Source organism: Haliotis rubra, unplaced genomic scaffold (assembly GCF_003918875.1).
Source record: "Haliotis rubra isolate DU_JTF1 unplaced genomic scaffold, ASM391887v1 Scf872, whole genome shotgun sequence".
Lineage (NCBI taxonomy): Eukaryota > Metazoa > Mollusca > Gastropoda > Lepetellida > Haliotidae > Haliotis > Haliotis rubra.
The window spans coordinates 147,087-173,756 of record NW_025767604.1 but is presented as its reverse complement, the minus strand read 5'-3'; the positions used below and the strand labels follow the sequence as shown (position 1 = coordinate 173,756).

General features: G+C 39.6%; 1 protein-coding gene across 1 annotated transcript in view; it reads left to right on the top strand.

Moving 5' to 3' along the window:
• The first annotated feature begins 244 nt into the window (after nucleotides 1-244).
• Nucleotides 245-26,670, top strand: part of LOC124263230 (meiosis 1 arrest protein-like) — a 45,508-nt gene continuing 19,082 nt past the window's right edge. Inside the window, exons 1-10 of the mRNA XM_046697823.1 lie at nucleotides 245-695; nucleotides 1,321-1,478; nucleotides 1,637-1,816; nucleotides 3,079-3,192; nucleotides 4,154-4,289; nucleotides 6,124-6,219; nucleotides 9,335-9,414; nucleotides 10,143-10,286; nucleotides 10,548-10,649; nucleotides 18,675-18,899. Of these exons, the coding sequence (XP_046553779.1) occupies nucleotides 647-695; nucleotides 1,321-1,478; nucleotides 1,637-1,816; nucleotides 3,079-3,192; nucleotides 4,154-4,289; nucleotides 6,124-6,219; nucleotides 9,335-9,414; nucleotides 10,143-10,286; nucleotides 10,548-10,649; nucleotides 18,675-18,899 (1,284 nt within the window). The 5' untranslated portion in view covers nucleotides 245-646. The remainder of the gene's footprint in view (nucleotides 696-1,320; nucleotides 1,479-1,636; nucleotides 1,817-3,078; nucleotides 3,193-4,153; nucleotides 4,290-6,123; nucleotides 6,220-9,334; nucleotides 9,415-10,142; nucleotides 10,287-10,547; nucleotides 10,650-18,674; nucleotides 18,900-26,670) is intronic.

The following is a 26,670-nucleotide window of genomic DNA, read 5'->3' as shown; positions in this document are numbered from 1 at the left end:
AAGTATTGAAAGCAATTCGACCGAAACCAAATTTATGAAAATTATTCTTGCAAGAGTAAATTAAGATGCAAGTCTATGGGAATTTCACTAATGATGACTCACTTATGGCCAACTACTGTTGGCCTAAGCCTGCAGATGTGGTTATAAGTAGCTGCGTCTATTTCCTTTATTCATAACAAATGCTACGGGAAGTCCTTTCCTGACCAGTCGTTTGTGTTCAGCTATTAACATCAACATTTGTTTTCTCTTTTTGGAGTGTCTATGTCCGTTTGTATCAGGGAGAATAGAAGACGCTGTAGATTATCCCTGTTTGTATGAAAGAAATTGACCGATTTTCTTGACATTCGCATTGGTAATCAGTCGTTAGCATGGTCTCTGTCTCTTTCACAACTTGGCGAAGCGCATGGGAAACCGGGAACCAGCTTAATCTCTCACAAGCACCTGTTTCCGGTAGCCTCGCTTTGAAGTTTCGTCTGCTTTGGAAGCACGAAAGTTTCTGCTTCAACATTTTCGAACTGTGGAAGGAGGCAACACGGGGGCTTTGATCTTGTGTATTTTTTATTCGAGAATACACACCGTATGAAAATGTCATGACCGAACGTTATTACACACTTCTGGACATTGCGAGTAACGGAATTTATCGACGATGGCATCAGATGAAACAAGCAAAAGACACCTTCTTGGAAGACAACCGGGTAGGCAGGGTTAATATCACTGCAGTTTATTTCGTTCGTAATCTCACTTTGTTCTCTTAACCCGTGTGGATTCCGAGTACGAATACTGATACTTAGCAACCTTCACTTGTCGTAAGAGGCAACTTGGCCTAAGTGATCATGAATAGGATGGCCAGGCTTCGTAACTTGGTTGATTGCATGATGCAGATTGTCTGGTTCAGACGTAATTACCTACAAATGTCTGTCATATGGCTGGGAAATGTTCTTCGAATTACAATCGATTACGGCATGTCAGACCTAGACCAGTGCATGAAGAATATAATATGGAAGTTGACAAATAATATGCATCTATGGCATATATTTAACCATTGTGAATAAATTGGGGCATTTTGACTACACCCTTGGGGCAATTTGACCAAACCTGGTGTGATTTGACCAAACATCTGGGGCATTTTGACCAAATTTGCTGGGGCGTTTTGTAGCTAGGGCGATTTGACTGGCACCTGACCAGTGCATACAGTGATTATCCGCTTGTAGTAACTATCAATTTGTCATAACCATCCCTTTCACAATGTACAGTACGTATTACGGTGATTTGATACTTTGATGTAAATGCTCTTGAATTCACATGGTTTTCATTTTGCAGCACGATCTATATTGGTTGACATAAGTCCCCCATTTGACCAGCATGTCTGTGACGTACTCTGCGACAGTCTTGAGAACATGTTTGCTGTTGCCTGTAGTCTGGCCGGACCTTCCCGTATCCCAATGGTCAGCATCTTTTTGCTGACAGCCCAACCTGAGGTCAGACATAGCTTTTCTTGTTGTGGTTGTAATGGTTTTACTTTTAATTTAAATCTAATTTTTCCTCTTCTCATATTTTATGTTTTACATGTTGTAAATTAAAACTTCTGATTAACAGTAAACACAATTTTGCATACTGTTCTACTTTAACTTTGCAGCTGTTGCTGCCCTTGTCCAGTTTGAAGGGTAACCTCACACGCATTCAGAATGCTCTAAGGGCAATCAGAACATCTGTATCAGAAGTGGGTAATTGTCTGCCAAGGCACATTTCTTGTATACCCCAGGCTGTACAACAGGCTACTGAGCAGTTCAGGAGACAAGTGTGTACATTCACTCAGGTAATTAGGGCAGTATGGCTATTTTGTAGTGAATGTGAGTGAGTGAGGGGGTTAACAGTATGACAGTGTGTCAGCTTGATGTGGTAGGAATGCCTGAAGTGACCACTTATATGAAATATACGTGTGGATATGGTGCTGACAAACCTAGAAACATAATTGGGGTGAGCCTGGACTGAAACCCACAGTCACAGGGTTTTGCTGGTGTGCACAAAGGATGCACAGCAAATTGCAGCAACTAAGGCGACTCAGTTTCCAGTGCGTTGATCAAAGCAAATGTAAGTGCCTTGTATCTAATCAAGATCCGGGTTAGAATGAGTCTTCAGCAACCCCTGCTTGTCATACAAAAAAACAGGATCGGGTGGTCAGACTCGCTGTCTTGGTTGATACATGTCATTGTATCCAAAATGCGTTGATCAATACTCATGTTGTTAATCACTAGATTGTCTAGTCCAGACTCAATTATCTGAATACTGTCACCAAATAGCTGGGATATTGCTGAGTGCGGCATTAATCAACAAACAAAATGTGTTTGCAATTAATCAAAGTAGGTTTTGAATGACTTGACTCAAACTTGCTTTAACTAAACATGTCTGAGCCTCATCCTCGTTTTCTATAACTTCAGTTTATTTAGTTACTGCTGGTTTGTTTACAGCATAGACATGATGTTTGATTTGTGAAATTTTTTTGCAGATACAGTCGAACACTGTTGTGTCAAATTCTGATAGCTCGATATCTCGGTTGTCTCGATATAATTTCTCGGTCCCGGCAAAATCCTTCATTATTTATCATTATTTGAACCTTTTTAACTCGATATGGATGTCTCTATATTTCGGATATATCTATATGATTTCATGGTCCCGACAAGCAAAATTACCCTGTTAACTCGATATTTGCACGTAAAGTCGATATACACCTCCTACCTGTATTTGAAAAGTTTTGATAAATTGATGACGTATGTTATTTGCTGTACAAATATTTTTGATGATGGAAAATGAAGTATACTGTTGATAAAAGACTTTGTACACAAATCCAACTTTCTTAGTTAAGTGCCCTTTATGCCACAAACCATGCTATAGAAATATTTATGTATAATATTAGGATGTAAGCGTACACATTTTTCCTTGGATTTGTACAGAAAATTAATTAGGAAAACCATACAGTGGAAACCTTTTCAAAATATCCTAATGGATATCATGGGGCATTTTCTCTAATAGTTGCCCTTGGACATAATCCCAGATTATTACTTGTATGTTCATTTTTAGCCAGGCCTGTCAATGAATCAGTTGGAGGTGATTATTCTTGGCTGTCGTAGTGGAGAGTTTGTATCCAGGCAGATTGAAGCTGTGGCTGACACTGTACATATTCAACACCTCAAGGTAATTTCAAATGAGATTGAGTGCATTAATCTAGCCAATATGCTTTGAAACTGTTCTTATCAGACTATTAAATGATTAAAAGGAGCTCAGCAGTAAAAGATCAATTGTCATGTAATTCATGAACAGTTCCTTTAGTGAAAACAGAATCGAACTAATCATTGACCAGTCACTATCAGTTGACACAAATATAAAATAAACTGCTGGGAATGACAATGTGTTGTCTTATTGTTCCATGAAATCCCAGAAGATCATGTTTTGTATTACCATTTACAGTAGAACACGGATATAACGAACTCCAAGGGACCAAGAAATTTAGTTCGCTATATCCGTTGTTCGTTATTCACATTTGACCGCCATCTTGGATTGTAGAGATGAGGACATTCACAGACATTACCTGTATCATGTTGATAAATATGAAGTTTATTTTTATAATAAAATTGAAATAATACAACTACAACTTAAATAAATTTATTTTATTTTTTAATGAAAATGCAAGGTTGTTGAATGGGTTAAACACGATATGTTTGTTTTGTTAATTAATTAATGACCATCAATCAATGTTGATTCACCGCCAACAAGATTGATGTATACTGTACCGCTAAGTGGCTGAGCTGACACTGAGTGAGTTCGCTAATCACGTCCTTAATTGGGTCTTGGGGGTAGTAAATCAGTTCGCTATAGCCGTTAATTCGCTACTCACGAGTTCGTTATTCGCGTATAATTTTAATGATATTATAAAGGACTGTTGACGGGACTTTTAAATTTGTTCGCTATATCCGTTTGTACGCTATATCCGTGTTCGCTATATCCATGTTCTACTGTATTTTGTGAAATTAATGCCCAAACACAATCCATGTTTCTAAATCTTTCTGAAAGATACTGAGAAGTTGGCAAAGTTTGTATTATGTCAAATCACACAGTTTTGCCAGTTCATCTATGAAGGGTATTTCCTGCTTCTTAGCGTATTCTATGTGTGACGTTGACCCCCCAACTGTATGGCAGTGAGGATGGGTTGCTGGATGTGTCCAGTCAAGGAAGTAGTATATCCTCCACCAGCATGATCACAGGATTGATGGATACTCTAACCCTTGATGCAGGTAATTCTGCTGAGTGCAGTGATTTTGATTGCTTTCACAACTAGGCATCGAAGTCAAGGGACCCCGTCTACACATCACCCCTCAACTAAATTGAATAAATTCAAAGATTACGAGCATCCTCACAATTAAGTACTAAAGCAGTTAATATCAAGGGGCCTTCAACCCTCGTAATTCTGAAATTCTATTTTGTATGTCCCAGCTAGGTGGTAGTGTTCAACATGACACAGCCAAGTACTTCCAGATTACCCTAGTAATCAAGATTACCCATGAAGGTGTTTGTATTCCAGATTACCATTACATCTGCTAATGTTGTAAACAACCAAACTTAGTGTTAGTCTTGCAGATTACCATTACATATGCTAGTGTTTCAAATAACCACACATAGTGCTAGTACTGCAGATAACATTTACATGTGGTAGTGTTCTAAACAATCTTGCTTAATGCTAGTACTGCAGATGACATTTACATGTGCTAGATAATCCTCAAGATGACCCTAAAATGGTGCTAGTGTTTAGACAACGTGCTTAGTGCTTGTTTCAGGTGAATCTAGTTAGTGCTAGTGTTCAGACAACCCCAGTTCGTGCTAGTGTTCAGATGACCCCAGTTAGTGCTAGTGTTCAGATGACCCCAGTTAGTGCTAGTGTTCAGACAACCGCAGTTAGTGCTAGTGTTCAGATGACCCCAGTTAGTGCTAGTGTTCAGATGACCCCAGTTAGTGCTAGTGTTAGATGACCCCAGTTAGTGCTAGTGTTCAGATGACCCCAGTTAGTGCTAGTGTTCAGATGACCCCAGTTAGTGCTAGTGTTCAGGTGAATCCAGGTTAGATGACCCCAGTTAGTGCTAGTTTAGATGACCCCAGTTAGTGCTAGTGTTAGATGACCCCAGTTAGTGCTAGTGTTCAGGTGAATCCAGGTTAGTGCTAGTGTTAGATGACCCCAGTTAGTGCTAGTGTTCAGATGACCCCAGTTAGTGCTAGTGTTAGATGACCCCAGTTAGTGCTAGTGTTCAGATGACCCCAGTTAGTGCTAGTGTTCAGATGACCCCAGTTAGTGCTAGTGTTCCAGGTGAATCCAGTTAGTGCTAGTGTTCAGATGACCCCAGTTAGTGCTAGTGTTCAGATGAATCCAGTTAGTGCTAGTGTTCAGATGACCCCAGTTAGTGCTAGTGTTCAGGTGAATCCAGTTAGTGCTAGTGTTAGATGACCCCAGTTAGTGCTAGTGTTCAGTTGACCCCAGTTAGTGCTAGTGTTCAGATGAACCTGGGTTCCTGACAACAGTGCTTAGAGCTCAAGTTCAGATGACCCCTAATAGTGTTCGGGACAACCATGCTAATAGTTTGTATTCCAGATGACCCTTGTGGGTGCTGTTGTTTTAATATGACACTGCTTAGTGCTCGGTTCCACCTGTCCTAGTGCTTAGTGCTAGTGATCCAGACAAGCCTATGTACTTCTAGATTTGGGATGGTTCGAATTTGCAAAAGACAGATTGTCTGGGAAACATCTTGAAATAAATATTTAAGCTTAAAGTGTTTTTGAAATATATTATCTAAGCTAATAATTTTAATTGAACTGGTTTTTCATCATTCTGTGTTTTGAACATCCTGTTTCCATAATCTCAGCACTCCGGCCCTGGAGTATTGAATAGTTGGTTCCTTAGTGCCTGTGGACCAAGTAGTACTGCTTAGAGCTCTGTTCTGAAGTGGTCCTGTATTTATCTGTGATTTATTGATATTATTCATTTTCATTATTCTGTCTTTCAAGCTTATGTAATAAAGAATCAAGAATTGATATTTCAATGAGAAATCTTTTGTCACCTTTGTCATTTAATTTTTTTAGATTGTGTGAGTCTGCAGAATTTCTTCCATGGTTGGCTGATGGATTGCGGCAGTGACAGCGAACACCTCCACATCGTGCTGCCATCCAAGAACACAGGTGAGGACAGCTTTACAAGCAGTCCAGGCATGGACCTGTCAGGATTTTATGACTGCTTCATGCTTGTTAAAAATATTTCTTTTGTAAAAATGTAGTTGCTATTAGTGTAACAACCACTCATAAAATGTTTTTTCCAAGGAACATAATAGCATTAATCTTTATCTTGCAAGCATAATTCTTGGTGAGGACACTGATTGGCGCAAGGAATTGTCTATAGAACATGTTAAATGGAAAAGCAGTGTAAAGGCTTAATAATATAGTATCAAATGTTTCTCCTAATGGTCTTTATTTGGATTTTGAAATACAAACACCAATTATCAACTGTGAGAAATCATATAGCAAAAAAAAGACCATTTGTGAAACAGTGTGAATTATATATGAAAAATGTTTTTTGTAACTATTAATTTGATTTAGCATTATTTAACTAAATCGGTAAGTGGTCACAGATTACTGGCAACTATCAAGTAAGTTTTGTTTACAAACACTCCCCTGCCTCATTATCCCACCAAACAATAGTACTCCCCCTCATAGCAACCATACGTCATTTGTTCACATCACATCACTAACTAGCGCAGTCATGACGTCACCATCAGTCCACTGCTACGCAACAGTAACACTCATGGAAATATTCTCCCCCCTCCCCCTCAACTCTTACAGTAGGTTGCACTGGTGCAGGCAGGGTCAGTAGTTAAACAATAGGTGGGTGTTGGCATGATACTTGGTTGCCTGCTAACTACAGCAGGAGCCCAAATTCTTCCACCCACTGCTTCAGCAGGAGGAGTGATAGTATCATTTCTTGGATCCTGTCTGCCAAGCACGGCGGAGGGACAGCTTGACCTGCGATAGGGTCTGTAATTTGTATGGGGCGCCCAGGTCGGACCTCCTCATGTAGAAACCATTTCTAATTTGTTAAGATTTATTTTCATTAAGATTTTTGCCAATTTTTTTTTCAAAAACAGAAACTTTCTTTTGAAGCTGTAAAGCATTGTCAAATACTGATGAGAAACATTGGCCAAACATGATAAAAACATATCAGAAATATGAGGAGATGCAGAAACATCTCACCTTCTTTCTTTAACACTGTAGCAAGCTGGTTAATCATAATGATGGCTTTTGGATCTTAGGATACATCTTTGACCGGTGACCAATATTACATTTGAAGGATGAAGATAATCCAGAATCAGCTCTTACTCAAGCAGATAATGAGGAATACATGTTCACAACAAACTTGGAGAATTTACTTACAACACCAAGTTTACGAGGTTTTTGAATATTTAAAGATCAATACTAAACAGCTTTTGAGATGTCAATGAAAGATGGTAAAACCTTGCATTTTTCTTTGATAAATATGAAGCAATATGCAATATAACTAGTAAATTGTAGGAATATTAGTTGAATAAAAGCTCTAATTCTGTAATTCTGTTGTTATTTTTAAACCAGTGTTGCAGTCTAGTCAGAATCTTGCATCATTATCCTTTGAGTTAAAAAATAATTATCCTTGTTTGGGACTGATTTTTAAAAAGTATTCATTTCATATAAACATTTGCTGATATTCATCCAGAAAGTCCTGTCTTCTCATTTCTTCTGAGGTCCCCCTATACTCAGTTGAAAGGATCAGAAGCTTTATTGTATAGTTTGATAATAGTGTTTGAACTCAGTTCTATATTTTTATCTATCTGCATGTTAATATCTGCATCACAATAAGATAAAATGTTATCTTTAAAATAAAGTATACCGGTACTTAAATTGCTGAAATCTTGAGACTTTAATCCATCATTCTTGAACCATTTGTTATTGGTTATCTATCCACACAGTCATTAAAATAAATCAATTTAGAACAAACTGAGGTTAAAATGTATCTGAATTGATTGTAAAACATGTTTTGGGGAACATTTTCCTAGAGAGTCTTAGGAAACTGAAGGGAAGTTCATCAGAACCACACAATATCATTCTGCTACAGTAGCAGTTACAAGTGCTCTTCATAAACTGTAAATGTCATATGATGTTTTCTGGCTATAAACATATCCAGGGCACACTTTGCAGCTAAGATCCGTTGGTATTTCTGTGAGAATGCTCTTAGTGTGTGACTTCATTGTTTGCACCATATTCATTATTCATTTATTGATGGTTGCTTCCTTCGTCAGACGAGAGATTAATTCTAGCCATTTCAGAGTGCATTGTTTGTTGTCATTCTAATATAAATGTTTATCAGCTGTATTAATGAATGACTATTTGCCTATCCCTTGTACTGTCTGATTGCACATTGATCATGTCAAATGATGTCATTTCCTATCATGACAGCCACATTTTATCGTCAACTGCAAGTGGTAAATGGTAGAGCTGTGGTGAATCCACTATGAGGCAAATATGATACATACAATGAATATTGGGTAATGAATATGAATGTTGGGTAATGAAAATGAAAACAGGTCATCATTGGATGTATCAATCAATAAATTTAGTGAAACATTGACAAAATAATTATTTGACATGTTTTAGTCATGCCGATAGTGTTAACTTATCATGACAATGACCAGTGACCACAAATTAAATTTATAAGACTGCTGGCTATTATCCTGCCTGGCTTGGATATAATCCATTCTATATCTTGTATTTTGATAAATACCACCAAAATCAAGTGATTGTGATAAACTAATTGCATTCATGAAGGAATACCGTTCAATTCAAGGAATATGCGAGTGAATCATAACAGCCCTACTAAATGGCAGTCTGATGTGAAGAAAGAAATTCAGTTAATCCAATAACAGTCAATCAGAACAAACATTTGTTCGTTCCTGTAAAATTAATCAAGTTATGTAAATCATAATCATGTGCTGGAAAATGAGATAGATACATTTATTTTAATGTTTGCAAACCTACTTAATGCTTTCTACCAGTCCGACATATTTTGGTAACTGCAGATGATATTAATAGCATGAGCAAACGATTTTGACAAGAGATATTTTAAGTAAATATATGTGATTATCATTTCAAAGATAGGATTATGGAAGTGTGGGATTAGAAGAGATATGTCTTATTTGTTTTGTTACAATCCTCAAGGAGCCAGTGTCATTTAGTTGTTGCTTGTAGATGTTAATGGTGTATTGTGTTTCAGATGGCTCGAGACTTGTGGTGAAGTGTGATCTGCATGAAGGAATCCTCAACCCTGCACAGTTACCATATAACACAGCATTTGTAGGGGCACCTGCAACTTTACAGCATAATGTTGTTGTTTACACTACACATCAGTTGTAGGGGCGTAATGTTGTTGTTTACACTACACAGCAGTTGTAGGGGCACCTGCAACTTTACAGCATAATATTGACCTTCACACCACACATCAGTTGTAGGGGCACATACAGCTTTACTACATAATATTGACCTTCACACCACACATCAGTTGTAGGGGCACCTACAGCTTTACTACATAATATTGACCTTCACACCACACATCAGTTGTAGGGGCACATACAGCTTTACCACATAATATTGACCTTCACACCACACATCAGTTGTAGGGGCACATACAGCTTTACTACATAATGTTGTTCTTCACACCACACCGCAGTTGTTGGGGCACCTGCAGCTTTACTGCATATAGTTGTTTTTCATACCACACAGCAGTTGTAGGGGAACTTGCAGCTATTCTGCATTTTGAAGGAGCACCTGCAGCTTCATATACACTTCATAAATTGCCAAAAGTAAAATACTTTTAGTATTTAAAAGGAATATTACTTTGGTGATTTTTTTTTTCTCCTGAGAACAAAAATCCATGAAACAAGAAATATAATTGGTCTGGCCTCAGGTTACAAATGCATCCAAGTTCTAAATGCCTATAAAGAGTTTTATGAAGAAATCTGCATTAAGAAAACAGTATTTATGTGATTGGATTTCATGCTAATATAGTGTTAATTCCCTGGCAGACCCTGCACCCTGAGAGTGCCAACTGTAAATTGGTGTTTGCCAGCACCAGCAAAGCAGCTGGTATCACTATTCCAGTACACAGCATCTACATCTCAGCGCTGATTCACACAACAGCAGTGTGTGAATCCATTGTGTTTGGCATGGTATGTGTGACACCCTTTACGGCCAGACACTTAATTAAATGGCACCTGTCGATAATTGAGTGTGATTCCCTACTTTTATGTTGGCCTGTCATTAACCAAAGTAGTTTCAAATATGATATCAAATCCCTGATCTGTGACTGGTACAAAATTCATTCTAAAATGCAAAACAATGCTTGCATATGTACTAGATTAGATTTTCTAGGCAATGTGACTATGCAAGTGTGATATTGTAGAGGATGGATCACATTGGTTTTGTTGCAGCCTCTGATAGTTCAACCGACATCCTGCTGGAAGGTAGACTGGGATGAATTGGAGAAAAATCAACAGAACTTCAAAGCTCTATGTCATCTACTTTACAAGAAGGTATATTGCAGGCATACATATCATGTATTCCAAACAGGCAGCACAGGTCTGTCCCAACAGAGTGTAGAAGGGATAATAACCAAGGGAAACTATTCAATCAAATGTGGACCCTTTGATAATTGGATGAAATCTGTAGGCAAGAAAAGAAGTAACAACTTATAATTTGTGCTCAACCACATATAGGTTAAAGAGGAGAGCTTGTGTTAGTAAGGAAGATTGGCCACCTGTAGGAAGCACTTACTACTTCTAGGACAAACGTTTGAAAGGTAACACTACCACTTGCACAGATTTCATTGTCCTTGGTATTTGATGAATAGATGAACTGAAAAGATACCAACAAAGTTATCATTTACATAAACTGAACTCTTTTTAATTTAATTTGAGGTCATTTGATTTGTATCATTTTTACTTAAACCAATTATATGAATAAATTAAAACAGAGTGTCAAAATTGTGTCAAAATCATGGCCTGAAATTGCACTTAAAAACCCCATTGATTCACATAAATCTTGTTGGACCCTCAAAAATGTTTAGGCAGGTCAGTGTAACCCTAATTTATGAAGCAAGGGAAAATCCTGTCTGTAATGTGATTACAAAACAGTAGGGCCACAATTACAGTCAGGATATAGTGACTGTCTATGGAAGAAGAAAATCTTGAGTAATGAGTGTATAAGGGCTATCTGTTGAAGAGGAAAATCCTTAAAACTAGCGAATAATTATATAAGGGCTAGAGGTTGAAGAGGAAAATCCATATAACTAGCGTAATAAGGGCTGTCTGCTGAAACGGTTAATCTTGAAAAACAAATGTATAAGGACTGCATGTGTAAGACGAAAATCATTAGGAACTAGTGTATGAGGGCTATCAATGGAATAGAAAAATCCTTAAAACTAGTGTATAAGGGTTGAAGAGGATAATCTTCAGAAATTGGTTTATAAGGGCTCTCTATGGAATAGGATAATCCTTAAAATTAGTGTGTAAGGTGTATCTGAGGATAACCTTTAGAAAAAGTATGTTAATATCTACCGCTGTAGAGTGAAAAGGATGATCCTTAAAACCAGTGCATAATATACAAGGGCTATGTGCCTATAATCTATGCAGATTCTCCCATAGCAGGACAACTTGTCATGTACATGCATATCCCTTTTGCTAGACATGATACTAGTTGGTTGGAAGTATCACAGGCAGGAAATGAGCTTGGACCAATTCTAGGGTATTGGGACTCTTTGTAGGGTAAAAGACCGCTTATAGAGTATGTGAATCACTGTAACACATACTGAACTTAAAGTTCACATGCAACGTAAAACACAACTTTGCAGATTCTGATACCTTTCGGTATGGACTTACCCAAACAAATCGTCAAAAATGCAAATTCAACTTATAAAGTTAAAAAATAACGCGATGAAAAAAAACGCGCGAAATCGGAGTTCAAACGTTTCACTAATTTTCCCCCGACTTTTCTGGGGAAAACTGGTTTCAACAGCTGGGCTGCGCTCATAGCAAGTGCGCAGTGAAATAGGTTCGCGCAGCTTGGAAGCTGGTTGTCGGGTGAATACTCTGTGAAGGCTTTGGTGTGAGCTATTTTTCTAATGTTTTGTTGATATCTCACAGGCGCGAGCTTTTTATATGTTATGACAGTAAATTAACTGTTTACATGTATATAATTTCATTTGTCTATTTCACCACACGTTCTTCTTACTGAGTCACTTTCTCAGTTCGATACTTAAAAGCAATGTCATTATTTAGCGTTGTACAGAATTTCTAACTGTGATATAGATATGTCGTTGTCACAGACAAAACTCAATGTCTTGTTTTATTGACACCTGTGTGTCTGCCTGCCTGTCTGACAATATTCAATACACAGCTGCTATCACTGACCACATGCAATTTGAACTTAACACCAATCAGGCTATACACCATAAACAAAATGCATTGATTTATGGCCCGAGTTTGGTCTCTGTCACATTATGTAATTACACAGACAGGCAGGTGTGATACTTGAACACATGACATGTTATGATGTCTGTTGATTGCAAAATGTTATACACAAAAAATGAGCATGTATTTACAAAACCCAACATCTCTATATATACACACACAATGAGCCGTGAAGGCATCTGCAAATGAACCAGCCGTTACACTTGAGTGCACACCCACCCACTGGGTTCGGTATCCCGGCTGCTTCGTTTCTTGGGAAGTAAACCCAAGTACACAATTTTGCACTTTTGATTTGCGATTGTATGCTTATAATTTTGTTTATATGTTTTTTCATTACCAGCAATGTATATTATATGTCATGAATAAGTGATAATTGTGTTTTAATTATGTTTGATTTTTTGGTTGCATGTGACCTTTAAGTATCCCGGTAAAGTCCTGGCATATGTTCTCTATCTGTTTTAGAGCACAAGCAATTACTCACAAACTGTACTGCAGATTCCACTCCCATTCAAAACAGAGTGAACGATTTTATGTATACTGTATAGTTCATCCCATTTCTGTAAACTGCGTACTTTACCGTACCTTATCAACATACAAATGTAGACCAACAAATATAATAGTGACCACTGATAGGACAAAAATATTTGCTTGTGCTCAAAATGTAGGTAAAAGCTGACTAGAAGAACCACAGGTATGGTAGTAGGGCCACAGGTAGGTTAGAAGAGATACAGGTAGGGTAGAAGGACCACATATATCGTAGTAGGACCGGAGGTAGAACTACATGCAGTGACAGGTCTCACATTGTTCTCATGTGGGAAATTGAATCTGGATCTATTGTGTGACTACCCACTAATAGGAAAGTTGAGTTGAGTTGGGCTTTACGTCACATCGGCATTATTCCAGTCATATAGTGACGAGAACAAGTCTGCATTAATAAACATTGTAAGTACAGAGTAAAACTGAGTTTTATTTCAAAAACATATATTCATTTCATTGTCATTTGAAGACAGAAAAAGGCAAAGCATTAAATTTAAAGGCAGGCAATTTGTAAGTGACATTACACAGTTACAATTTATGATACAGATCGACTTCCCTCAGGTAGGTCACTATCAGATGAGCACTCACGCGGGAGAAGAGATCTTTCAGATTTGTTGCATCATAGAGCGAGTCCCTTGCAGACGATAAGTGCACACAGTCAAGCAGAATATGCTTGATGGTGAAAACCTCATCGCAAGAGACACACATGGGGGGTCCATCCCCTCTCTTTTTTTAGCTGATAGTCATGTGTAAACCGACTGTGGCCAATACGACATCGTCGTAAAATTACCTCATCACATCTTGACTGACAACCCAAGTAGGTATAACCAATTGTTGGCTTCAGTTCATACAGTTTATTTCTTCCTACTTGAGTGTCCCACCTCTTTTCCATGAGGTCCCGAGTATAGCTTTTGATAGTGGGTTTGAAGTCACTGTACGGGATCAGCAGTGGAGGTAAGGGCTTGTCAAGACCTGTTTTAGCTGCAGCATCGGCTTTTGTGTTACCTGCTATGCAGACGTGACTCGGCAACCAGCAGAGGACGATGTCACATTGGCCAGTAGAAAGGTCGTTGTAAAGTTCTAAAATGTCCAGAATGATTGGGTGACTTGAAATAAAGTTTTGAAGTGCTTGAAGGCAAGATGATGAATCTGTGAAAACGATGAAGTTTTTGGAATGATTCTGCTGTTTAATGTAGGTCAAAGCTGAGAAGATAGCTTTGGCCTCGGCAGTGAAAATGGAACTGTTGTCGGGAATCCTAGAGGAGACTGTCTTGGATCCAATGACTGTAGCACTGGCAACTTGGCCATCATCTTTGGATCCGTCTGTGAAAATGGATCTGTGGGTGTCATACTTGGAACGTAACTGGTTGTATTCCTGCTGGAACACCAAAGGATTTGTTTCAGACTTTTTGAGTTTAGTGAGGGTAAGGTTGACCTGTGGTTTCACCATCTGCCAGGGTGGCTAAGACAGAGTCGGTAAGGTGCTATGATATTGAGATTAATTTTAGCTGCAGATATGTGTGGTTGAATTTTGATTCCAAGTGGTGGAACCAGGCTTGGCAGTTTAGGAAACAGGTTTTCATAGAGAGGGTTGAAAACACAATTGTATGCTGGATTGGACTGATTTGAACGTAATTTAGTGATATACTGAGTTTAATGCGTCGTTGTTCAAGGGAAGGTTCGTTAGCCTCTGCATATAGACTGTCTACCGGAGAGGTCCTAAAAGCTCCCAGGCAGTGCCTCAAGCCTTGGTGGTGGATACAATCTAATTTTTCTAAATTGCTTTTGCAAGCTCCACCATAAACAATGGAGCCGTAGTCTAGTTTAGAGCGAACCAAAGATCTGTACAAGTGAAGGAGAGTAGTCTGATCCCCTCCCCACTCTGTATTTGGAAAGACTTTTAGTAAGTCCAGATCCTTCAAGCACTTGGTTTTCAGATATTTTATGTGTGGTAAGAATGTCAGGTGACGGTCGAATATGAGTCCAAGGAATTTGGCCTCTTCTACTACCTTGATGGGAGTACCATCTAAAGATAGGTCAGGATCCTTGTGTGGTTTGTATTTACAAGAAAAGTGAATACAATTTGTTTTGGATTTTGAAAACTTAAAGCCATTTTCATTGGCCCATTTTTGGATTTTGTTAAGACAGAGTTGTAGCTGCCTTTCTATGGTGTGCATGTTCTTACCACGACATGAAATATTGAAATCATGCACAGAAAAGGGACCCATCAACACAACTGTTCAAGACGTTAGTGAGGCTGTAAATTTTGATGCTAAAAAGGGTGACAGACAGGATGCTGCCTTGAGGGACGCCCTGATCTTGGTGGAAGTAATCAGACAATGTGGAACCTACCCGTACTTGAAATTTTCTGTTGTTTAAAAACTGAGATATGAACTGAGGTAATCTGCCCCTAAATCCAAATTCATGTAAATCTTTTAAGATACCATGTTTCCACGTTGTATCATATGCTTTTCCTAAATCGAAAACAGTATGCTGTTTGTTGACAATGGAATTTTTTATGAAAGATTCCAGACGCACCAGATGGTCACTGGTACTTCGGTTCTTTCGGAAACCACATTGGAGGTCACTAAGGAGGTTATTGGTCTCCAAGTGCCAGATTAATCGATTGTTGACCATGCACTCCATGGTTTTACAAACACAGCTAGTTAGTGATATAGGACGGTAGTTTGAGGGATCAGTATGATCCCAGCCAGGTTTTGGTATAGGGATGAGAATGGCATTGTGCCACGAAGGAGGAAAGTTGCCGGTTGTCCAAATGTCATCAAATATATTGAGTAGTGTTTCCAAACTTGAATCAGGGAGGTGTTTGAGGAGCTGATAATGAATCTCATCAGCTCCTGCCCCAGGGCAGTGTGTAATTCATGGAGAGAAAACATTTCATTGTAATCCTCACCATTATCAGAGTTAAAATTGACTGATCTCTTTTCTTGTTGCGTTTGGTATTTCTGGAACTTCGGGTTATAATTTGTGGAAGAGGAGTGGTTTGCCAAATTTTCGCCAAGTTTATTTGCAATTTCAAATTTATTTGATAAAAGAGAGTCACCATCTTTGAGATGGCGAACACCAGATTTGGATCCTTTGCCCTTAATCTTTTGAATCATGTTCCACACATTGGACATGGGTGTGCGGCAGTTGATTTTGGACAATATATCCTCCATGACCGGTGTTTAGTTTGTTTAAATGTACGTCTTGCCCTGGCGTTGGTCATTTTAACGGCATTCAGGTTATGCACAGTAGGATGTTGTCAGAAATATTTTTCCGCCTTCTTCCTATTTTTCGTAGGACCACATGAAGGGTCTGGGAAATATTGTCTCCTGGGACAGAGGTGCTATTTGAATGTCATAGATATCATTTAAGTAGCACACTGTTGTGATAGGAGGAACACTTCTCACATAGAAGGAGCAACTGTATGATAGGGAGACTGGAACATATGGCAGAACTTCTGCCTCGTCATGTCATCACGAGAGACACACATGTTAACAATAACACTGTGCTTATTTTATCTCAAATAAGGACATTGACTCTTCCAAATGTCAAATTGAAATGGAAAATGCCTTGTTTTCTAGTATTGAATGTTACAGTGTAATAATATGGAACATTCTCATGTCAAATTTTCAAATGATGGTTTATATACTACTCACACTTTGCTAAGGATCACAAAAATTCACAACTTTACTTCAACGTAGATTTATAATTTGAAATTGTATCCATTTAAAACTGGATAAATAGTAATATGGTAACCCCTCTTTAGGCAAATAGTCTCTTTAATCTAACCCTATGCACTTGATACATGAGTAACCATAAAAATGGTTTGCATGGCACCAAACAACCATTTTGCAAATCATGGAATGAGTCATTGATAAGTACACAACACCTGTCAATATCAGGTATGGGTTACACAAGATGAAATGACAAACTGAAGCCTGGGATCCTTACTTATAATAAGCTTAGATATTTCAACCAAATTTGACCCCACATCATAGTTTTCTGTTGAATCCATGATTTGATGCTTAGCAAAGTGTGAATAGTATATTTAAAAGAGCATTTCTTATAATACCATTAAAATGTAACCATTTGCCTTGTACGACTTAAAATTTTCATTCCCATTCGCATACTTTTCCATTCAGTGATGCTCAGCTGGAACAACCTGCATGACCTAGTGTGGTTTTGTGTGTTTGTTTCAGGGGAAAATACATCAAATTAACGGAACATACAAGTTACCGTTTTGTGTCAATGCCTGACACCCGTTACCTTTATGAATGAACAATGCGCAATCATCAGTATACAGTGGAGGATATGTTCCTTGTCATGAGATAAGCAGCAAAGCAAATGAAGAAAGTTATTCTGGACTGGACTGAGTTATTTCTAGCTCCATAATGTTTTTAAATATTAATGTCCCTGTTGTAACTTGTCTTCATATAACTGTTTCACTGCAAAGTGCAAATAACCATTGTAAGTTAGGAAATAAAAGTATCTCCCAATACAGAGCATAAGGTAATGTTTTCAACTTAGTTGTTTTGAAGAAACCTTAATGACACTTATGTACCTTATTTAAGTAAAATGCAAAGGAAGTAGGAATTAAGGTATGAACTTCACATAAACTTGTGTCTTTGTGTACAACATGAAAATGGGAAAAAACAATGTTCAAATGCAACATACCAGATGATGTTGTTTTAGGAATGTATTCATTTGAAAAAACACTTTTAATATCCCTGCAGTTTAAACTGAAATCTCTTCTGTTACCTTTATCATTATAATAGGCTATAGCAATACCACAATAAAAAGATTGAAAAAGTTATGCTTAAATAATATTTTGGCACACTTTGTTGTACCTGTTTGGTGGAGGCACCTGTTTGGTCTTTTTAAGCATGAGCATTATGGATGAATAAGAGCTGTAAAAGTTTGAAGGTATATCAAAATGCGAGGGAAACATTTTAGCATTCAGTACACAGTGACTCCCCACCCATGATATGAAATATATTTTCAGGATAAAAATCAAATCACCATTTGAAAGGCAGAATTTACAAATGTCATGTTACTTAAAAGAGCAAAAATTTGGGGAGCAACAGTTCTCTGGCTGCTAATGAGAGGGACAAAGCAAATAACCAGTACAAATATAATTTTCTGTCTGATATATGAACTAAATCAATCAAGAACAGCTATGATTGTTGATGTTAAATGTCATTTATCATTAAATCGACATTAAATTCCAATTTTTCTTCAATTTACTTTTGATGGGATGAAATTACAACACTGATGTTTCTTCTCACGAACTACCCCTCTTTTGCTTGTGTTTTGCCCTCTCTATCATGTTGAGGAAAATATACTACCGGCATTGAAACTTGTAGAAAAGGTGTAATTCCATTATATCCAGTGAAATAAATTTCAAAAATACGAAATGCACAAGAATTCTCACATTTTCACAGAATGTCCCACACACATTCTAACAGTTCGTCCCCAAAGAGTCATATCTTTGTCTGTATTTACCTATATCCTCTTTGGGAATACTAACATTGAGTATGTTTGTGGCAGGACATGGTGATGTTGGGTCAACTAGAGCAGCCAGTGCAGCCTGCAAAGGGCTCTACTAATCCACGTCCCCCATGTGGGTGGTTCATTCTCCTGCCTGGCCCCAACCTCTCCCTGCTCTTGAAGTCTGTGGCAGTGAGTGAACTGTTGCTGCCAGCTGGGCCGGGTCAGGGGGGTGTAGATCTCGCAGAGGACAGTGTGGACTTGCTGGCTGGAGTTCTGGATCAGGTAACAAGCTTTCACAAAGAGTCTTTCTTTCTTATGTGAGTGAGTGAGTGAGACCACAGTGGTTGCAACTGTTAACAGCAAATTGGGCCATCCATGACAGTTGATTGCTGATAGTTTGTACTTGAACATATGCAGGTTAACTTTGCTATCATAACAATCTCAACTATACTCAGCAGCAAAAGAAAAAACGTCAATACAAATTCAAAATTAGATAGGCACTGTAATCAAATCATTACAGAAATTGACAATAAGCGGATCAAACACATTTTTTGTGTACACTATCTTGTTGATACATCAATGAATAACTCAGCAGAGTTTCAAGACATTACGTGAACGTTTGCAGTCCATTCAGGCTCTTGACTTCAGTATCTAGTGTGACCACCACGAGCGGCAATAACTGCAGCACAGCGTCTATGCCTGGAGTGCACCAATCGATTGATGAAGGCCATTGACACCTGGAACCACACTCTGAGAAAGGCCTGGCGCAATAAATCGGCTGTGTTCGGCGTAGGTATGACATTATTCAGTCTCCTCTGAATTTCATCCCAAAGATGTTCAATTGGGTTTAAATCAGGACTAAGGGCTGGCCACTGCATAATGTTGACACCGTTCTGCTGTAGGAAGTCCCGTGTAGCTCTGGCAGTATGGGCCAGGGTGTTATCATGCTGGAAAATGTTGTTTCGGTGACGTGCGATATGTGGTATGACGTGGGGTCTGAGAGCTTGGTCGATGTAGCGCACCGCTGTGATGCCGCCTCCTCTCCCTGGACCAAGGTTCTGGAACACCACAGGACCCACTCTCTGGTTCCGGCCTATTCCACCCCATACCATGATGCTTGCACCTCCCCATGAGTCTCTTTCCATAACACATTAGCCTGAGTAACGCTGGCCACCTTGTCGCCATATTCATGTTCTGCCATCTGTAGTTTTTAAGCAGTACCAACCCTGTGAACAGAACAGTTCTCCATTGCCTGTATCGCCAGTTTTGGTGTTGTAGGGCAAACTGTAGACGTTCGCGCCGATGACGAGGGGTGAGGATAGGTCCATGGTAAGGTCTACGGCAATGGAGGTTCCCACTGTTAAGAGGTCGGCGTACTGTATCAGTACTGATTGGTCTTCCATGTGTTCCCATTGTCTGGCGTACTGTTTCGGATGCCTGCATGAAGGGATTCTGTACATGCTGTCGCACAACATGGCGGTCTTGTCGTCTTGTGGTCACCCTTGGTCTGCCAGTACGGGGGGTGATCATTTGTGGTGTTGGTGGCCTGGAAATGTTGCTGCAGCCTGTAGATGGTCCGAACGTTGACCTGGAAGTGATTGGCAACGGCTTGTGCAGTCTGGCCAGCTTCAAGTCTTTCTAGCACCTGGTTCTTCTGTGCTGTTGTGAGTCACAGCATCCTGCTGACATTGTAATGTGAATGTTTCAACCAGGTTTTGGCGTGCATTTTATAGGGCTGGTCCTTGTGAACAGCACGTGCAGCATGAATTGCCTGAAAAACATGGAGAACATCGTACCATCTCCGAGATCAGGTTGCGTTTTTGAGACCATTTCCTGGGTTCCATTCTGAGATTGGGAAGGAATGTCTTTGCTCAGGTACAGTTGGAGATGTTGTAAAAATATACAATCAAAACATTAAATGAATTTACAGTTATCAGTTTCTGCGAAGGAAAATTCCAAAGTTACGTTTCTTTTGCTGCTTAGTATACTAGTATTATATAGTTGAAAGAGTACTAATCAATTAATCTTTCCTTGGGCAGAGTTCATGACATCCAGAAATCATCAGGGGAGAACATATGTCTTAATTTTCAATCTGTACACCTGGGCCCTAACACTTCACATTTCTGGAAATTACTGATGTTTCCCATGTTGTTAATGACAATGTTCAATGTATCACAAACGACAGTTTCTGGGGTTTTCAGCTTTGTCAGGAGCACAATATTTTCCTGATTTTGTGCACTGTATGGACAACATAACACCACGTGAGATCATCCAAGATCAGAGAGAACCAGCATTACCACAGACGCCTAGGATTGTTACATCCTGTTCCTTCACTTTTGAAAACGGACACACATTAACATACGCTGCAAGACAAATGCCAGGTTTATGTCCCTTATCTACACATACTGGATGTAACTGTACACGCTGACGAAATGTGAGAAAGGAGGTTCTTCGTTGACAGTATTGTACCACCTCGCAATCAAGCACAACCACTGCAGTAGCGTGGATGTCATCATTAGTGGTTCTGTCTGTTTCAGCTGAGCTAGGGCCATTATTGATGGCATGAGGACACCACTTAGGGGTGGTACTCTTATTCACAAACTGTTTCAAATACATATATAAAAAAAGCTTTCTCACTAATTTTGTCACAAAGCACCTGCAAGCGAGAGCAGGTGTATGTATGGTATATACAATAGCATTAATATGATTCCATTGTGTGATTTCTTTGGATGATTGTTCTGTCAGTTATCCAATAACATATGAGCTGATGTTAAGAGGCACATTCTAGCAAGATTGCTGCAAATTTGTTCCAATTGATTAATACTTCAAACAAATTTCAAACGATTGTCAGGGACAATTAATTGTACATATCAGTGCCTTGTCCGATGTATGTTGATCAATATGTCCCAGGAAATTGGGATAATGAAAATCTAACAAACATGTAGGCTTATTTACTTCTTATTAAGTTCAATTAGACATGATTTACTTTTATTTGCTCGAAAGAGTAAGCTTCATAAGCCATCTTGTTCATAAAGATAATTACATTATCAAAACATTCTAATTATTGGGTACTTTGGCAAGTGTTGAGTTTCATCCCCTGGATATTTGAGTGAATAACATTGGACCTACAGCCTTGGTGTAGTGTTTGCTTTAATGACAAATCTTGTTTCCTTACTTCGTCCTGGCTCACAGCTCTAAGTCTTTGCTGACTTCCAGATGGCTGAGAACAATAATGTTCTGCTGTGCCTGTCAAGCTCGCTGGATCCCTGTGTGATGAGCAAGACATTAACCTAAACGAGGATCACAGAATCTACGACACAGAATGATGCCAAACTCTTGGGCTGCCATTCCTCAGGCTGTCATCAGCAGGCTTTTGGGTTCCGTACGTAGGAGGTGTTGTGCATGTATTCAGGCCCTCGGTAGAAACCCATTCTACAGAGCCCTACAACTACTGTGGTGAATGTAGCACATAACCAGCACATGTGAAGTCTCCTGAAGGTTTGATGAAGTCAAAATAACCGCATGTCTTGTTAATTCCTTTTAAAGCTTTGTAGATGTCACAAAATGAATGTCTTTTGGGGATTATGTGATGGTCAGTTGTACTGGACAGAATATATACCCAAAGGCAATGGTTATTGCAAGACGCAAACAACTAACAGAATCAACTTTTATTGCCACGAATGAAATGTTATTACATGGAAAGACAAATGCAAAAGGTATGGTATTAATGATCAACAATCCATAAGAACAGCACCCCTGCCAAATGCAAATGAGCCAAGCAAGTCAACACAGTCAGTAGAGGAGTGACCACCTTTTCCATTGATGCACACTTGGTGCCTTTGTCTCACTGAGGCCATGAATTAAACGTTTGGGATTACACTTTCTTAGTAAAGTACAAATTCTAGTACTTTTTTGAGTTGAGCCCCCCATCTGGCTTTCGAACTCACACCCTCAGAGTCAGGCACCTAATCGCCAGCACATTAAGTCAGCCTCGACTTCCACAAAAATGGAAGTCAGACAACTGGTAGTCTAGACTGCTGGCTTTGTGTACCCCTCTGATAGGTGTTAATTGGCACGGCTCCCACGGCCGAAAGCTATGATTACACAATGCCGTTTAGAAAGTGGTCAAATGTAACATATGTTATGTTTGGGATTACACTTTCTTAGTAAAGTACAAATTCTAGTACTTTTTTTAGTTGAGCCCCATCCGGGATTCGAACTCACACCCTCAGAGTCAGGCACCTAATCGCCAGCACACGAAGTCAGCTGCCCAACCCGCTCAGCTACCGCGCCTTCCACAAAAATGGAAGTCGGACAACTGGTAGTCTAGACTGCTGGCTTTGTGTATGAACATGTGATAGCTTGCAAGCTAAAGCAGTTGGTAGCTGTCCTGTGAGATACAATCATCCCTCCAACCATCAGGAACAACCCTATGTGCCATTTTTTTATGCCAATCAAGCTAGGCTTACCATGGTCTACTGCTGCATTCCATTCTGTACTGTTAACTGGATGTGGAGGCCCAGCTGTTCCCCATAGAGCAGGTTACTGCTGGATCCAAGATGCATTGCAGGAGCTGCCAGAAGAGTATTTAAGACAGCACCAGATTGCCTAAGGGACTTCCTCTCCCAAAATGCTTTAGGGGTTTAATCCATGAGACTTCTGCATCAATGGGTATACATCCAGGGTGGCAGGAATTTGAATATTTCTTCTAAAGAGCATCCAACCAAGATTATCGACCCCTCTCTGCCTAAAGCATCTGGTTTTGGAGCTCCTGATAACCCCTTCAATCTGAAAACCGTCAGCTGTGTAAAGGCCAGTAGCTTGACTGTCAACGGTTATTGGAGGCCCAATTCTTTTACGTTTGAAGGTTGTCCCAGATTTTACAACTTGTCTTTGTCACGTCACAGTTTAATTCTTGATATTTGAATACCCACCATGTTCTAGAGAAGGACAACATTTACAGCATTGGCTCATCATGCCAAAGACCCGGGTTTGATACTCAACTTAGGTACAGTTTGTAAAGATATTTTCTGGCGTAGTGATATTGCTCGAATACTGCTGAAAGCTGTGTAAAACTATGCTCATTCACTCGGATGCTTGGGCTTGGATGAAACTCAATCTTGGTCAGAAGTATAACAAAGCATGAAATTGAATTCAGAAAATGTTCAGGCTGTTAATTTAATAAGCCTTTGCAAAACACATTGTGAAAGAAGCAAATATGACAGACATGTTGAGCACAAATCCTGAAGGATTTCAGGTTTATTTGTTATTCTTTACATATAAACATGGGGATTTTAAAAAAAAGATCTGCTTTGTTGAGAAACCAAAGTGTATTATACTGCTCAAAGTTGCAGAAGGATCAAATTTTGATAATATTGGAAAATATTCCCACAAATTTAGATACATGAGGTCACAGGCACACAAGGTGCTTCTTGAAATCCTGTGTTTGGATGTATTGTTTCTGCTCATCTTCAGAAAGCAAAACAATTTGCAACATTTGCAACAACTGAGTGCTCTTATGCTCCCTCAGCATGATAGATGTCATTTGATGACAAAAGAATTTGGCGGATGCATGTATGCTTGAAATTGGGTCTACACATGTTGCAACATCTTTGGTGTCAGCCAAAGTGTTATCAGCAGGTCATTGAAACGACGTTTGGATCTGCTACTTGCAGGCTGTTGACAGCCTTCCACCCCACAGACAAAAAGATAGATTTCTCCTGATTGCGGCCAAGTTTCTACTCAAGACAGTGTGTAATGGTCCCTGCTCACAGTGGTCATGCATTTGCATCCTGCCCCTAACACAAGCAGCCAGATCTGGATTGGGGTGAAGATCATGTCCGCAGGACAGACAGCGACTTGACTATGCTACTTTTAACCGATGACTTGATATACTGTCTGCTTCATGGATTCTCATGCCCAAGTTGGGGCCTAAGCATGATTTGGAGTGAGACCAGGAGAGCTGGAAAGACTGATCTCCATGTCTTCCAGTGGGTTATGATGACTATAGAGATGACATTCTGGATGTGTAGGTAAGACGGTAAGACTCAACTTGAGTCTTAAATGAACGATAACCTTGTTGATGATGGGGCAGTTGATGCAGACTTGGAGTAGGAGACAATTTTCCACATGGACTGGCAAAGCCTGCTCACCAGACCTGAACGCTATAAAACACGTGGAATGAGTTGGAAATCACCCTCCCACAATGCCGTGACCTGGCAGATGTACAGGAATCCATCAATGATCAAAGAGTGAGCAATCTCATTCCCTTGGCTGTGATTCCATCATGTGCATCATATATGCACCTACTGACAATGTTCTTAAATGATTTTGTTTTTCAGGAGGTTTATAACATTAAAGTTTTGGTGAGGGCATTTCACTGATGATTGGTGATATTGTTTGTTAGCTTATTTCTGGCACATGGCAACAGACTATAGTTCACTATGTCCTCTCACAATATTGTGTTTGGCTACATCAACAGATGCACACAGAATGACATGTTACCTGAAAAGGTGATCCTTAGCAAATTTTGAGTAGAATCAATTATTTTGTCTCGCCAGAATGAAAGGGATGTAACGGTATAGGCTGGCCATCACATGGTTCAGATTTATCACAGACTGTCTGTAAGGCACATCTTTCTTCTTATTTCAATGTGCACACTATGACCTACTGAAGTATTTCTAATTAAATTGCTGTAATTACTTGAAAGAACCACATTTGATATGTATATGTGTTAGTTTATCTTATCTGATAATGGTGAAAACATCTGTACGTACCCTCCATCAAACACTAAATGAGTGAGGTACTACAGCTATATCATGTCAAGGATCTCATCATCTCATCTATCCCGTAGGCTTGTGGACCATTGGGGCGCCACAGGTGATCTGGCAACCAGCATCCTCCAATCCCCGGTTTTCTGACCTCCTGATTGTATCTTTCAACCTCAAGCCCGTCCATTCTGGGATGTTGTCCTCCCATCTCTTCCTCTGTCTGCCTCTCCTTCTCCCTCCTTGCACTGTGCCCTGCAGGAATGTCTTGGCAAGCCCTGATGATCTCATGACATGGCCATACCATTTGAGCTTGCGTCTCTTGACCAAGGTCAACAGGTCTTCATAGGGCCCGACGACTTGCCTGATTCTGTTCTGAACTTCTTCGTTCGTGATACGATCTTTGTAGGAGATGCCAGGAGTCTTCGAAAGCATCTCATCTCAGTGGACTGTATTCTCTTTTCTATCTCAGCTGTTAAGGTCCACAATTCACATACATTCAAGAGTATTGATGTCACCAGGGTACGCATCAGTCTGATCTTTGAGCCAAGTGCAATGTTCCGGTTGTTCCAGATGTACCTCAGTTTTGTGAGCGCTGCTGTCGCCTGTGCAGTCCTGGAGAGTACTTCGGGTTTGGATCCTCATCTGTCACAATTGTTCCCAGGTATTTAAAGCTGTGGACAGTTTCTATACTAGGCACATAAAGAAACTGCATACAAAAAATTTAAAATCTAAATTTATCAAACCTGTGTAGACACATAAGGATTTAAACTCAGAGATTAGTGACATGTATCCAAAATGCATGCACGTGCCACGTTCCGTGACGTCAGTGGGTTCATCCTTGAGACGTGCAATACGTTGTTGCACGTCAAAGTGCCTATAGATGCGTGGGAGAACGTTATGCACAGGCCTGTGTCATGCTGTGTCATGGAGAGGAATCGCTTTGGTGGTGGTTCCTTATGATTTGGGGTGGAATAACAGCACGCCAAAGAACTCCTTTGGTGATTGTTCAGGGCAACTTAACTGGTGTGGGCTACAGGGATCAGATTCTTCGACCTGGGGCAATTCCTTTTCTGCAACGTCATGGCCCTGGGTTAACATTCCAACAGGACAATGCCTGCCCTCATACGGCAAGGGTTGCTATGGATTTCTTGCAACACCACAACGTTGACTTACTGCCTTGGCCTGCAAATTCACCTGATCTCTCCCCGGTAGAGCATGTTTGGGACGAGATGGATCCACGTCTACGCCGTCTTCCTCATCCGCCAGATAACGTCCTTGACCTT